This window comes from Camelus bactrianus, chromosome X (assembly GCF_048773025.1).
Source record: "Camelus bactrianus isolate YW-2024 breed Bactrian camel chromosome X, ASM4877302v1, whole genome shotgun sequence".
In the NCBI taxonomy this organism is placed as follows: Eukaryota; Metazoa; Chordata; class Mammalia; order Artiodactyla; family Camelidae; genus Camelus; species Camelus bactrianus.
Window position 1 is genome coordinate 16,222,982 of NC_133575.1, and position 15,875 is coordinate 16,238,856.

General features: G+C 32.7%; 1 protein-coding gene across 5 annotated transcripts in view; it reads left to right on the forward strand.

The window, feature by feature from the left end:
- CNKSR2 (connector enhancer of kinase suppressor of Ras 2) overlaps nucleotides 1-15,875 on the forward strand; it is a 242,166-nt gene that overhangs the window by 120,886 nt on the left and 105,405 nt on the right. For 3 of the 5 annotated variants that reach the window (XM_074360056.1, XM_074360057.1, XM_074360060.1), the window contains exon 9: nucleotides 9,205-9,351. The exons of the other annotated variants lie outside the window; for them this stretch is intronic. In XM_074360056.1, the coding sequence (XP_074216157.1) occupies nucleotides 9,205-9,351 (147 nt within the window). The remainder of the gene's footprint in view (nucleotides 1-9,204; nucleotides 9,352-15,875) is intronic. 5 annotated transcript variants of the gene reach the window in all.

Here is a 15,875-nt window from a genome sequence, read left to right on the forward strand (position 1 = left end):
TATTCTTTCTCAGAATTCTTATAAATAGGAGCGATCAGTTTTTAGAAAACAAAGCTTTGTTTCATCCCTTAGCTTTGGTGACTAGGACTCTTTATTTTAAAATACACATATTTCCAATGTCTTTGCAAGGAGAGCAGAAATGAAACCAGAAGGAATGGCTGAAATGTAATAATCTCCATATATACAAATATGAAATTGTTTTAAAATTTAACCCATACAGATACTTTTATAAAAATTTTAGTTAAAAATCTGTATTATTATGATATTAAAATGTTACTGATTTTTAGAGGAATGAGGTTCTAGGGTATGGTCAAAGGTTTGTTACCCACAGTCTTTTCACTGTGATGTGATTGTCTTTCTCCTCCAAGTCTCAGACTCACTCAATTTTGTTTTGGGGAAATTAAAGAAGACTATGAATGAAGATGAAATAAAAATAAAATGGGCTTTGATTTAGTTTTCTATAGCATATATGAATGTAAGCCATGAAACCCCCAAAATAAACCTTTGGCCTTCAGAGACCAAAATATTGCCAGATACCATACTGAAATGGAAGAAGGGAGAAAAAGCTGTATGTTCAAGATGCTAAACTATATACCCTTGTTTTTGAATTAGCTTGCCACAGAAGCAGAGGTACCAGTGATACAAAGTCTGCATTTTATGTAAGTGATAGGTTAACAGGAGATAATGCAAATAACAAGATATGGAAATATACCACCTTTGGTGAAAACAATGTAGATGATTTGTAAAAATAAATGGAAAAAAATTATGATTACTGTTTTCCTTCCTCCCATTCAATTCCTCATGAGCCAATCAAGAAATTCTGATTTAACTCTCAGAGTTTCTTGGTTATGGAGAAAAAGACTCCAGAAAGGTCATGTGCAATAGGTGAAAAAAAGAGTAGTAGCTTCTTGTAGTCGTTAAGCTGGCTTTCTCTCTTGGACTCCCTATCCATCTTCAGCAGTAAGAAACTGTTCTCTATGCTTTCTCTTTAAATATAAAACACACACACACATATACACATATTATATGTGTGACTGTGAAATTAGCATGAAAATATTAAGTACCAAAACAGATATGTACATTCAAATTGTGAGCAGCTCAACATGGTCCAAGTTTTATAGTGAAACTAAGCCGCATAAAAAACAAATGCCTTAAAAAAGTGCCTGGCATAGTCTTATTTCACTGAAATAAATGCCTTTTAAGGAGGCTGTGAAGTGAAGAGTGGCTCAGAGAATAAAGACATAAAATTGTGGAATTTTTCCCCTAATGAAAATAGTACTTTCATTCCCATATTCCTTCTCTTCAAACACTTTGATCTTTTCCCAAGATTATCTCCTCTAATCATGTTTGTAAAAATATCACTACTAAGGTTTTATTTAAAATAGATAACACCTTGGGACATTTTTCAATACTCTGAATTGCGTATTTAAATTATTCCATGCTGGAATTTAAAATCACTTTTTTTTTTTTTTTTTTTTTTTGCATTTAGTTACTTAGCCAAATACATACCTTTCAGCCTATATTCCTTTAATTTGAGCCATGGCTAGTTCTCTGTCTCTATTCAGTAAATGAGTGATTGTGAAAGAGCAAAATTAGGATATCTCCAAATATACTACATTTTAATATTATAAGACTTTATCATCAGTATTGTATGAAAAAATTTACGTGAAGGTGAAGTTTTTAGATTGGTACTGAAGAGTTAGTAGTTCTATGATCTTTGAAAGATATTGTGTATTAAAATTAGTTACTTCTGAAATGTTTTTAAATGCTTTAGTAATGCAAGGGAACAGAGAACTATAATAAATATCTCAGCACCAAAAAGTTTGGCAAAGACAGTGTCACTGGTTGCAGAGCGATGGTTTGTGCATTGAATTAAGTCTCTTCAGTGCTTTTAAAAAGAGCAGCAGGACCTTTAGGTATAGTATGACTCATATCATCAGACATTCATATAGACACACTTCAAGTCTCTTTGAAATTTCCTTTGTGAAAAGGTATCATTTATACATTACAACCTGTGAGTAAGAGTGAGTGTATACATGGAAGCATGGGTAACTGTTAATGAATTTACTTTGTCTTCTGAAGGATGGTAACTTTGAAAATATTTTAAGAATGTCTTATCTTCCTGCTTGTGGGTGTTGAGATACTTTCTTGTAATTCCAAATACAACTGTGACAAAGGTAAAGAAGGTCCAGGTTGATAGGCTTACATTCTTACCTTTATGCTTGTTTGTAACTTTGGCTGCCTGGGACCATAGAGTAGAGATTCTTTTCATATGTTGGTCAAATAACTCACCAGCTGCTGTTTGGAAATTAGATAGGCTAGAGCCAATCCTGGGGTCAGAGATAACTTTTAACCTCTGTGTACAAAAAGGAATGGAAGTCTCTCATCACTTCAGCACCAACCCCAAATCCTCCTGTGCACCTAATCTGGGGAAGCCATTGTCCAAGGACCTTCCTACTTATGTTGCCATTAACCCAAGAACCCCTGGTATCTCCTTCATCTTGATCAGAGTAGTTATAAGCCCCATCTACAAAGAACCAAAACCTCTGGCTTTTAACTCCTGAGGTATCTTAAAAGCTTTCTGGGGTGATTTTAATCCTGTTTTGTGTTGTACATAAAATACATTTCAGTATTCAAGTTGGGGATTACATATAAACTAGCAAGACTTGCCATTGCTGAGGGACACTGACTTTTCCTGCCTTGCACAACGAGGAAGATATTAGTTGTTCAGCATATGAGAAAAACATTATAGCTAATAATAAGACGTATTTTGTGTAAGATGTATATGGTGGTTTTTAAAAGGTTCATTCCAGCCCATGAACTTAATGTGAATGAAATATTCTATTAAAATGTTGAGAAAGAGAAACTTGGACTGTTTACAACCACTACAAAATATTTTTCTGGAAGAAAACTTTCCTAAGTGTTTATATAATGTATACACATAAAACAGAATCTTTCTATGACAAATAGGAACTATATCCACTGTTGTATTTCTTGTCATAATCACATCACTATGACTTTAGGTCTGGAGCACCCAAAATATAAATACTTTTTTTCAAATATCCACTTATAAGAAAGTTTATTTGATAATTTTGGATAAAGAATGTCTATTATAGCCTGAAAATCAAGTATAGTACACTTAGAGAAAAATTTAATACTACATATTGGTTTTACATATAAAACTAAACTTTCTTGGCACTTTATTATCTCTGAAACAGTTACATTCTCATTTCACTGAGTTCAACGAATACTGATTGTCTCTGCCATTTGTAAGGCATTGATTGTAGGTATAGCCAGACAAGTAAGACTTAGTTTTTATTCTCAAAAACAAAAACAAAAACAAAAACCTCAAAATCCAGTTTTGTGGTGGTAGATTGGGGGTAGGGGGGAGGAAAGATATATTTATCTTTAATAAGAGGCATTGCATGAAAAAAATGCCACTGGAGAGATAAACAGTGTGCTTTGAGATTCACATGAGGAAAATAAGGTTCTCGCTGTAAGAAGCTTAATAATGAAGATTGCATTTAATATGAGCCATTATGGATAGGTAAGATTTGATAGGAGAACAATTACAAGTAGAAGAAGAGTGCTTTTTGCAAAGGCATAGCTGAGGACAAAAACACAGTTTTGGGGAGGAACATATACTTAATTCCGCCGACTCTTCCACCCATACTGAGCTACTGGAAGTTTTTCAGACTGGTTTTACCTTTTCTCATGGTTTTTTTCACTTCCTCAATCTCCACGTTCCCCTGCACCTGTCCAACTCCTAAGAAATTCAGCTTGGACTAAAAGGAAACCTTCCGTGAGTCACCAAGAATGGGTTAGATAGATGCCCTTTGGGGAGGCTTCCATTTCACCCTGTATCCATTCTATTTTATTTTATTCTAATTACTTTATAATTTTATTTTGTTCTAATTTATTGTAAATGTTTACTGACCCGCTCATTTCTCCCCTGCTCGTTATACTTTTTAGTGAGACACAGATTTTGCTACATGCACTATTGTATCCATAATACATGGGAGGCATACAATGAATATTTACTGATTCTGTAAGTTATATTATCTAATCTTAAAAACATTTAAATATTGTAGACATGGGCAAGTCATTGCCTTCAAGAAGCTCGTTGTCTAATACAGCATTTCTCAAAATGTGGTTCCCATGCCAGTAACATCTGCATCACTTAGGAACTTGTGGGAAAAAATGCAAATTCTAGGACTTCACCTCAGACCCACTGGATCAAAAACTCAGGTTTCCAGGTGATTCTAACACCTGCTAAAGTTTAAGAATCACATTAAAGAGAAATAATAGGAGATAGCTATGGCCATATTGGCAAAGGACCTATTTGAGGACTGATTCTTTCATTAGGCCTTTGGAGAGCTTTTCAAAGGTTCTGAGTGAAAGAACACTTTTACACTGTAGCAGTATTTTGGAGCTAGAAAGGACTGCAGGTAGAAAGAGCAGCTAGGACCCTGTTTTAAGTCTAGCAGTCAGGCATCCAAGCCAGAAGTAAGGCAGTGAGGAGAGTTATTAGTTGCTAGACTCTATTTAGGACACACCTGGATTAAAAAGAAGAGGAACTGTCATAGGTGACTCCATACTCAAAACTTGAGAGGATGATGGGGAACTTTTTGTTGTACTTGCTGAGTGAAAACAGGAAGATAAGTTTGATTTTTAAAGTGTTGTATTCATGTGAACGACCAATGGAATATTTAGGGGAGGATGCTTGCTGTTGTAGTACCTTGTACTTTAGAATCAAACAGACTTGAATGTGAATTCTGGCTTTGCAACTTACTATATTTGTAATCTTGTTCAAGAAAACATCTCTTTTTGCTTCAGTTTCTTCACATGTAAAATGGGTTTAATAGTTTACCTCATAAAGCTGTTGTGGGAATGAAAATATAAATAAAAGGAATGTAATATAGATATGAAGAATCTAGCATAGTGAATTACTGGTACTTGATTATTCAATAGCTATTAGTGTGGATAAACTGAACTGTTGGAAATGTGTAATAAGTTCTTGATAGGAAGCAGGGATGGTTAGAAAGATTTGTGAGTCATGCAGAAAGTTGTTAGTGGAAACTCTGGGAAGAGATGAGATTATTTTAAGAAGACAGCATGAAATATTCAAAGTGTTAACTCTTAGCCTAGAAGAAACACCTGCATTTATTGGTTGTGAGGAGGAAGAAAAGATGGAGGACAAGTAGAGATGTACTAGGACCACATTCCTTTACTCAGGCTCATCTGTTGTATAACCTATTTCCATTTTCTTACCTATTCTGCGTATTAGAGTTGGAATTGTATTGTGGCTTCGGAACTCTAATCATTTGGCCTGTGCAAGATTATTGAAACATCTTTTTTGGTGTTGAACTCACTATTTCACAAGTCAGCCGATTCCTTTTTGGATGTCTTTCATTATTAGAATGTTTTTCTTCATCTGTGTCCCAAAACCATTATCTCTTAAAATTTTGTACCTTATTTAATTTCTTCCCATATTAGTGGATTATACTCTTATATTAGCATGCACTAGGATACCTTCTTCCTTCAAAGCTCCCTCTGTCTCCTAGTATGGAAGAACTTTCATTGAAACAAATGTAAAGAATACAGTCATTTTTCGTATTATTATTTCTTCACATGGCTTCTAATTCAGGTCTGTCACACTTAATTTAAAACCATAGCCAGAAACTTAAATGAGGAAGTATAAAACTAATCTTGAAAAATGACTGATACACTGATGTTTTACTATTTTGATGTGTATGCACCGTTATCTTTAGCTGTGAACATGGGGCTCCCAAATTTCTTGAAGTTGTAACCTACATACTAGCTTCATTTTATCACACCATCTACTCATGTCCTCATATAAAATCTGTCAATCATAAGTATCTCAGTAACAGTTAAAGAGAAATAAATTTATTTCAAGAATTCACTACAGTTATATGACCTAAGATATGTTTGGATATCATAGAATCAGAGCTCGGAATCATTTTTCCTGGAACTCTAGGACCATGCCATATTTGCCCTTAAACAGAACATGATACAACCCAATAAATGGGGACAATAAGAATTATATGTGGTAGAGAAGATAGAAAGTAATGAAGAAATGATCCAAGTCAGGGAGTTTGAAAAAGTACTAAGTTTAAAAGGATTATTTGAGTGAGAGGCATGTTGTCTGGTGGCTGTTTGTGTATACAAGTACTAGGATGGGACTGATACAGCTAAAACCTACCTGTTATTAAGAAAAACATTACACGTAGGCTGGGAACCACTCAGCCAGCTTCATTCCCATTCAGCAATTTCCAGGTGAACCTGGCTTAACACTTAAGTGAAGTATATACTGAAATCATTCCTGGAATAAAAAAATCAACAGATAATATAGTTCTTGACTTATTGTTCACAGCTAAGTAATTATTTTGTTTTTCTTTTGCTAATTATCTAAAAGTATAATGCACAGAGCAGGTGTGATTTCACCATCACCACATTTTACTGCTTTAAATAGTGTTATCTTTCTGGTTCTGTACTTTGAGGGGGAGTTTTCCATTCATAATGAACAGTCCTAATTAGGTAATTCATAAAATTCACGATTTTCTAACTGAAATATTACTATTCATGGACTAGGTCCATTTATTTTGTTGATTTTATTGTTTCTAAAAATAACATGTTTATTACCAAAAGTTCAGGAAATAAAAGTATAAAGAGGAAAAGATATGTTGTAGTCTTTACTCCCCTTTAATGTTACCATTGTTAATGATATTGTATATCTTTCTGTGTTTTCTCTATTTATATAAATTTTTTTTACAAAAGTAGAATTGAATTACATTAGCTGTTTTTAAACTTTTTTCTACACAATTTTTATATCCCATGCTAATAGGTATTTACATAATGCACAGGGTTTGATTGGTTTAAATAGCACTGCAACACACATGTTGCACATTTATCTCTATGCTTTTATCCAATCATTTCCTAGTGGTAGTGAAAGTAGAATTTGGGAGCTAAAGGTACATACTTTATAATGGTCACATTTGTTTAAAATACTCCTAATCTTAGGTCAGTGAGAGTGGGAAGACTGATTAAAAAGTAATAAAGTTATATAATATTCTGCCATTAAGTAGCATTCAGTTATAAAATTAGAATCTAACCAAATTATTACTTTCTCATCAAAAAACAATTCCAATTCTCATGAAAAAACAATTCTGTTTTTTGGAATTGTATATTCAAAAAGACCATAGAGAAATTGTGAAAACAGGATGAATCAAATTATACTGAATATTACACAGGAAAACACTATCTAGACCTAAAAAAATTTAACTAGTCACAATGATCCTGTCACAGAATAAAATGGAAATAAATTGGTAGAAGAAATCTATGGGTAATTCATTGTCGGGAATAGATAAGCTGAAAGAAGGATATAGGCATGTTGATTGCTTTAGGATAGTTAGCAATTATTTGAATAAATAAATGATAAAATGTGGTTATCATTAATAAGTTGTTCATAAACTCTTTGTATAAACAGTATGTTTTCTCCCTCCAAACCTGAAACTCAGAAGTCTGCGTGCATATTTTTTTAGCAAGCACAATGAATACTTGGATTTGAACTAACTTTGCTTTGACTCTTGGCTCATAGAAATGGCTACAGTGACACTACTTAGCTATCAGAAGGATCAGAATCAATGTATTATACCTTTGGGCACATAATAATCCCGACTTACATATAATGGGAGACATTTGACTAGTTCCATTACTGTAGTTGATCCACATTAGTATGTGTTTTTTTAAACTGGCAGCTTCTTATTCGCGTTGGCAAGGTATCATAATGATCACTTTGATTCATATCTGAGACCCCTGAGGTTTTAAGCATTATATTGCTTCTTTTTTGTCCTAACTCTTTTACTTCACCATCACTCAATTCAGTTATAGTAGAGGTTATAATTTAAATGAACAGTCACTCATATAAACTAAAGTCTCCCATTGTCCTACAGTGGCTGTGGTCCGCAGTACCTCTTCATCATAGTCTCTTGGATCATTGCTTGTTTTGATGGAAGTGCTCATTCTTTACAGCTCGATCATTATCTTCCAAGCAAAAACATGATGGATAATAGGCAAAGGCACCCCTTCTCTTTCATTTGGTGCCTAGGAAGAAACTAGACCACTGTTCAGACCATTTGCTAAATCCTGCTTGCAATCCAGGATAAATTTTGTCCCAAAGTATTTATATAACATCCTGGAAATTTCTAATCCTTTAGAGTTGAGATAAAAGGTTCTTCTCCCTTTTTAAATGTGAAATGTATTTTTTTAAACCTTGGAATAACAGATATTTTAAAGTGCTTCTTTAAAGTATAGTTCTAGGATTTCAGATAACTGTACAACCAGTACATTTTAAAAAGTAAAGTAACCAAAATTAGTCTATGTTCAAAAATTCAAAAGGATGATAAGTAATTTAACATGGACAACAGTTGAGCCAGGTTTCAGGACATTTGTCAAGTACCTCAGTTTAATTATACAGTATGTTTTGAGGTGATATTCAAATAGAATGGCTTCATTAAATTTAGCACATTATGTTTTAAGTTTATAGGGTCTTAAGGAATACATTTCCAGTTGCTACATTAGAGTAGCATTGCCTTGTCATTTTTTATTCTATCTTTATATCATGGTAAAAGGTTTCTTTTATTGATGCTGTCTTCCATACATCAGAATATTGCCTTGGTGTGTCAGGACTAGCTACTGGTAGTATAATGTCAGTCTAACTTAGAAGACACTTGTACCACATATGTCTAAAAGATGGTGATGAGAAAGCATGTGGTATAGATTGTAAGCTCAGGATGTTGCCAAATCCTTGTGTTCAGGCATGTGGATTTTTAAATTGTGCTTGTGAACAGAGCGTGTATCTAGACCTTGTGCAGCATTAATGATGACATAATTTCTTTAAATTCTAAATTACTCCATTGGTAGGATACCATTTTAGTCTCTGCTTTGGCGTGGTAAATGTCCATTATGTTATCTCATAATGATATGGACTCTAAAGCAATAACATGGTTAATCAATTCAAAAATAAAATTTCTTACTTGAGTATATAACTCCTGAAAATTGATAGGATGGTACACCAATTATGTGATTTTCTTTTTTTTTCTAACTAATCTTATTAAAGGGGGAGAACATTAAATCTTTGAATCTGTACCTCAATTTTATTGTAATGATTTTGCTGGTTACCAGGTGGGGTGGCAGTTGAAAAATTTGGTGAATGCACTACGAGAGGACCCGAGTGGTGTTATCTTAACTTTGAAAAAGCGACCTCAGAGCATGCTTACCTCAGCACCAGCTTTACTGAAAAATATGAGATGGAAGCCCCTTGCTCTGCAGGTAATGAAGCTTAATCATAAGTCATACACCATCATTTTAGCCATAGATTATCTCAGTAATGCTTCTTTATTGTGCCTCATCTCAGCAGCATATGGATTAACCTTGTATGCTTTTGAAAATTTGTTTGTGAAATGATCTCTTCACAGCTTATCCTAATAGGCTTAATTGTGATGAAATCTGAAAGTTACAATAACTAAAACCCAAATGATAAATTTAATCATTTAAATTGTCATTTATAAATATTTAAAGCATAATTCCAAAAAAAACACAAATTATTTTAAGCCAAAATATGGATAGAAATGAAAGTGAGAAGTTTCATTTTATGATGTAGTCTTCTATTTAAAATTTATATCCGAATATACTTCTTGAAGAAACTAGATGCCAGTTTATACAATTATTTTAAATAAGGACATAAGATAAGAATAGTTGTTGATAAACAGTAGGTAAAAAAGTTTAGACAGTGATTAAAATGTACCTATTACATTCTTCCTGACTGATTGTTTTTCTCTTTTCCACCATGTATGGTGGCAAAAATAGGGAAATTATTGCATTAGAATTCCTGCATTTTTCTTCAACATGAAACACCACTTTAAAGTTAACTTTCATTTAGAACTAGAGGTATCTAGGAAGTTATAAAAATATTCTGAATGATGAAAGACAAGAAGTAATACATTTTCTCCCATTTCAGTCAGGATATAATCTTTAAACACATCATAGAAGAAATTTTTGTTCTTTACAAAACTCACATTTTTGAAATAGGAGACCATTACCTTTTATAGAAGTTTAATTTTTAAAAATTTGAATTGCCAATTGAAATAAACCATTGCCCATTGTTCATATTGAAAGAACAGAAAGAAAAGCAGTATATAAAAATGCCATTGTTATCACTGCTATGTAAATTATTATTAAATTCTGTATTAGTACTTTATACCATTATTAGACATTTTTCCCTGAAATCCCAAATTCTTCACACATGAATAGTATTATAGATTATAATGATTTCTCATTGTTCAAAGCTTTCCTACTTATTGACCTCAAAGTTGCATTATACTTAAATAACATAAAAACATACAAAAATGTTCTGTTAGGTTCTTTAAATTTTTAATGTGAATCTATTTTTCAAATAAATATATGTAAAACTATTTTAGTATGTCCAAATACATTTGACTTGCAGTATATATTTATTATGAAATATTTTTCATGATCATTAAAGTTCAGAGCTCAGTGTTTGACTCATTAATTCATAGATTAGCAGATCAGACTTTCCCATCACATCATTTTATTTTCTCGCTGCATTATAAGTTGCTTTGTTGTTCCACTCTATAGTTTTCTATTGACATGTCTTCCCCAAAGATCCTTCTTCAGAGTCTGAGAGGTGGGAACCTTGAAGAAGAGACCTACACTTTTCAGCCATTAGGTTTTCTTCTCTATACGTGTGGTTAAACTTAACAACTTCTCTCTAGTTCCTTCTGTTTCATGTTGAACATCAAAAAGACACTAGTTTCTTGTTGATTCATGAACTCTATTTGGGGAAATACCTCTAGAAAATAAACTGATAATTTGGTCCAGTTTTAGATTCTTTTCCACAAGCACAAACGGGAGAATTAAGGTAATGACAGTATCTAGCTAAGAATCACTTGTATTTAAAATGCTGGCATAATAGGAAGATCAACATTTCTTTTTTGGTACAAATATATTTGGTGTATATATGTAAAGCTAGAGAACAAAGACTTTAATTTTTTAAGTTACCATACATCATTCCTTAATTAGAATTACAATGGATGTTTAAGGCACTGTTTCTAGGTTCCTAAATGCCAAGAGCTGTGCCTTATCAGATCACTAATTATATTTATTCCTCATTGCCTGTTCAGTTACTCTGAGTATATTTGTAAATTTGCTTTTTCAGAATGCGGAAATCAGAAAAAGAGAAAATCGACACATAGCGCTTATATGTATCAACATTTTTGTAAATTTGTTATTTCAACTGTACTTAGTTTACCTGAAACGTATTGTGCAAGCTTAACCCCTTATAGATAAACAATACTATCAGCAGGGGAGGCAGGGGGGAAAAACCTACTTTAAACTTCTTTGAAAATTGGCTTTGTACAGAGTAGAAGGAAGAGTAGTAGTTTTAATTAAATACTTCCAAGTGGTGGTAAAACAAAGTGTTAGGAGTAAGGACAATGGCTAAGTCCTCTAACATACCACACCACCACCACCAAATCTCCCTGGAATCTATTTTAAAGACCTGAAATTGTACCGTTACAGAGTTCTTTTTTGATCTTATGGCTTTGGCCTGTGCTAAAATGCAAAAACACCAGAAGCATAATGGTCAGAATTTTTAGAGAGTGTAGATTTTGATACCACCAAAGATGTGAAAAACCTGAGGGTTCCAGGATCAGGAGATTGAAAGTAGACTGCTTTCAGAGGGAGAAAAGTCAAAGAAATAGTAGGATAAGAAAGTCGTACAGGTAGTTCTGGATTCTTTGTGACATTGCATGAGGCCACACATTTTTCCTAGTAGCTGAGAAAGGACCTTGGATGTGAAACATAAGTGCTTAATGTAGTAACAATCCTCTGTACAGACATAAGTACCATTCTTATTGTATTCCTGCTTCTAGTATTTGTACAAATATGTTGGAGCTAAACTGCCCATTAACTCACCTAAGTATAAATCTTCAGTGTTCAAACCTGAGTGTCTGGGCACCAAGTTATTTCTTTTTTTAATTGGGGTATACCAATATTCTACTAAGAATTACTTGAAATAGAGGTTACGAAAAGAAAATCTGTGGCATTTATTTAACCTCAATATGTCTGTTTAATCTTTCTTTTATACTATACCAGGCATAATTTACCTACTAGCCTTTTCAGATAAAATGTGACAAAGTTTGTATAGTGTGGAGATAGACACTAATACATACATCTAAAAAAAAAAAACTTTATTCTAACAAAGGAATAATTATTTTTTAAAATAAAAAGGAAATAATTTGTACCTCCACAAATAAAATATAAACTTATCTACCCTAAGGTAGAAGGTTTTTAAGGAATATCATGTTTTAGTGAAATTAGTTTTATTTCTCAAAGTATTTAAAATGAATAGTAACTTCCGTTATTAATCAACTGCAATGATGAATTTTGATTTGGATTCCATGAAAATCATTCATGGAATTATAGCCAAATAAGCAAAAGCATACAATTCAACTTCATGCTCACAGAACAATTTCATTAGTACATTTCATGAAATTTGGCGGCTTTTTTGTTAAATTCCTGATTTCTCAAACATTTTGCAATAGAACTGAAAGACTTAAAGATATCTTAGTCAAATAATATAAGCAGATTTAACCTGGAATTGAAGTCTGTTGTCATCTGCACCCATTTATATTATAGTAGAGATGTTTTGCCTGAGGTAGAATCTTTTATTCTAATACAGCAAACCAGGGATTCCTTGCTTTCTGAGAGCTGTTTTTAAAACCAGTCCTTAGTAGCACTCTCTACAAACATCCTGGATTTTGGTAAGCATGGTGATTGCTTATAGTCAAGTTCTTTCAATTCGATGAAAAAAATCCCAGGGTATTATGGGTAAGCCTGAAGGTATATTTTTTGATATTTGTTTAAGTTAGCATGCTTAGGTCACAAGCTTGCATGGGTGGTGTCATTTTCTTCTTACAAGAGATGTATGGGAGAATTAGCTGGACACTGACAAGAATGTTGATTGAAATCATCACTGAGAATCAGCAATTTTTTAATACATTTAGGGACCCACCTTTTTGGTGAGAAGCTTCTCAGAAATAATCACTAAAATTAGTGCTTGGATTCAGTGTACTGATACACATTTCATTAAACACATTTTCATATAAAATAACATCAAGCTTGTATCATTAAAATTGTTCCTAAACTGTATTCTAATCCATAAATCTCTTATATGGATGTGATAGTTTCTGGTGTGGTTTTGTGCTTTTCTTTTTAAATTTTATTGCTTAGCATTACCTTGATGCCATTTTTACAGGATATTTAAATTAAATACATTTGAACAGAAAAAGAAGTGGAAGGCAAGTAGTCATAGTAGTTGATTTTGTCTCAACTGGTGTAACAACTGAAAAACACTAATTGATTATGTTACATTTCAAATGCATACATATATGAATGGTTGAAGTCATTCTATAAAAATCAGAAAACATAAGCAATAATAAAATTTATTTAATATCAAAGTTATGGGTTGGGATGACTGAAAAAAACCATTAGTAGCAAAATTTCTATGTCTCTGAGAGCTTTGTTTTGAAAGCATGTTTTGTAGAGGAAGATAACTAATATTAGATATGACACTACAGAAGAAAATAAGTTTTACCTAAAAATGTAATCATGCTGACTGGGAGACAGAAACAATTATATGTTTTACATGCTCAAATTAGTAAATAGCTGCAAGCAGTTGTCACATCAAATTTTTGTTCACCAAAGTTTAAGCAAATTAATTAAAGGATCTAAATCACATTTGTGTTTTTCAGCCAAATGCTTTCAAAATGTTAAATTATTTTGTAGTTTATTCTTTAGCTTCCTATTCTTTAGTTAATATCCTAAAAATGATGTTTACTATGAATTGAAAAAATTGGAAGTCCAGTTTTAATGTTGCAGTATTAACTATGCCAGTAAGACTGGACATCATAAGAATAAATATACTAGTGGTAGTCTCAGTACAACGCACAAATATTGATGATTAAGTCAAAAAAGCCATTTTGTAATCCAGCTCTATAAAGTCTGTATTAGTTGTATATTGTGTAACTGCATACATATTTTTATGCACGTACATCTATTTTTAACCTATATAGATACAGTTTTCTGATCAAATCTGTGGTCGGAAGAAAATGTTTGTTTTCTTTGTAGTCTGATAGGAAAGGGAAGATTACATGCTTTAAAAAGAAGACTCAAATCTTTTGTATTTATAAATTTGGATTCTAGAAAATGCTGTGAAAGAACTAAGAGGGGGAGAATTTTGAATACATGTGTTTTTCTTGCTTAGGTTCTTTTCAAATAATTTTCTACTTAAGAGAAGCTTACCCAGGAAAAATTACACCCAACAATTTTTCAAGTTAGATCTAACATTGTTTATATGATTGAGAGACTTACAAGATTGTATGCAACGTCTTGCCTCCCAAAATCCAGAATACATTTTCTCTGGAGCATTTGTTTAGATAGTTCAGAGTTGCTAACGTAAAACAATATTCTGGTACTTGTATTGAGAATTATAATAAAAATGTTTGAACTGAGTAAGGACTTGTGTGAATGTTCTATGCTAGAATAATGGGGTATTGTGATCCACTTGAGTCTGTAAGCACAAGCATGAATAAAATAAATGGCCAGGTTTTATACTTGATGTAATCGTTCATATTTCAATGAGTATTTTCCCCCTGGAAGGCAAAGCAAACTCTTTGTGATCTTTGCATTAGTGAATTTTAGAGATAACTACCTAAGGTGTAATACACTGTTTAAATCTTTAACATTGAGGCTGTGTTTATGTTATTGGCTTCACTCAAGACTTTATATAGCTCTATGAAAGCTGGGTCACTTAACCAGAGGAGCAACTTAAGATATGCTTACCAAGAGTTGTTGAAATGTAAAATGTTTCAAGTAAAACCTTTAACATCAAATGTAGTTTCTTAAGTATAAGTGTTCTTTTCTCATAGACTTTAAGACCATAGGATTTTACTGTAGGTAAAACATAGGTACCTTCCAGATGCGCTCATTTACCTGAGATACGTTAAAATTGGGGACACAAGGAAAAGACCTGGGCCATCAGAGTATTTATAGTGAGATTTCAGTAATCCCTTACAAAAGCTGAAAAATTTATTTTACAATAATCACAGTTTTCCAATGATGTTTAAACTGGATGAGTAGGATATTCTTACTAAAGTCATCACTCGTGATTCAGGAAAATTTGTGCCGTACCGTATTGTGGGATACAATTTGAAGGTATTTATATAGTTCAAATTGACAATTAAAAATGTATGTGTACGTTTTACCTAATAGATTTCTGAGTCCTGTTGACAGTAGTAAGTTATCATTAATTGACCTAAGGTTATAAATGTATATTTGAAGAGATGCATATGATAATTTTATTTAAGATTTGGATATTTTAAGAGATTCATGCCAGTGCCCCCCAAAATCTATTATAGACTTTTTTAGAAGAGTAATAAGATATATGCAAAATATGTTTCCCTGTTGGAACCTCTCTGAATTTGTAGAAGGAAAGCTTTATGTCAGTAGGACCATTTAAATATGAAAAATAAACTTTATGAAAAGGGCCTTCCAGGAAATAGACCCATTTGAATAGAAGCCAAAATGAATCCATGTCATACTTGATTGCATACCTTCATGGATCAAGTTAGACTGAAGCTTCATGCTTACTTGAGTAACAAGATGCAGTCTTAAAACACCCTTATATGTTATCCATAAGTGATGATAGTTCTTAATTGTCTTCCAGTGCAGATTTTACCAGTATAAGAAAAAGAATCAAAATGACCAGATGGTAA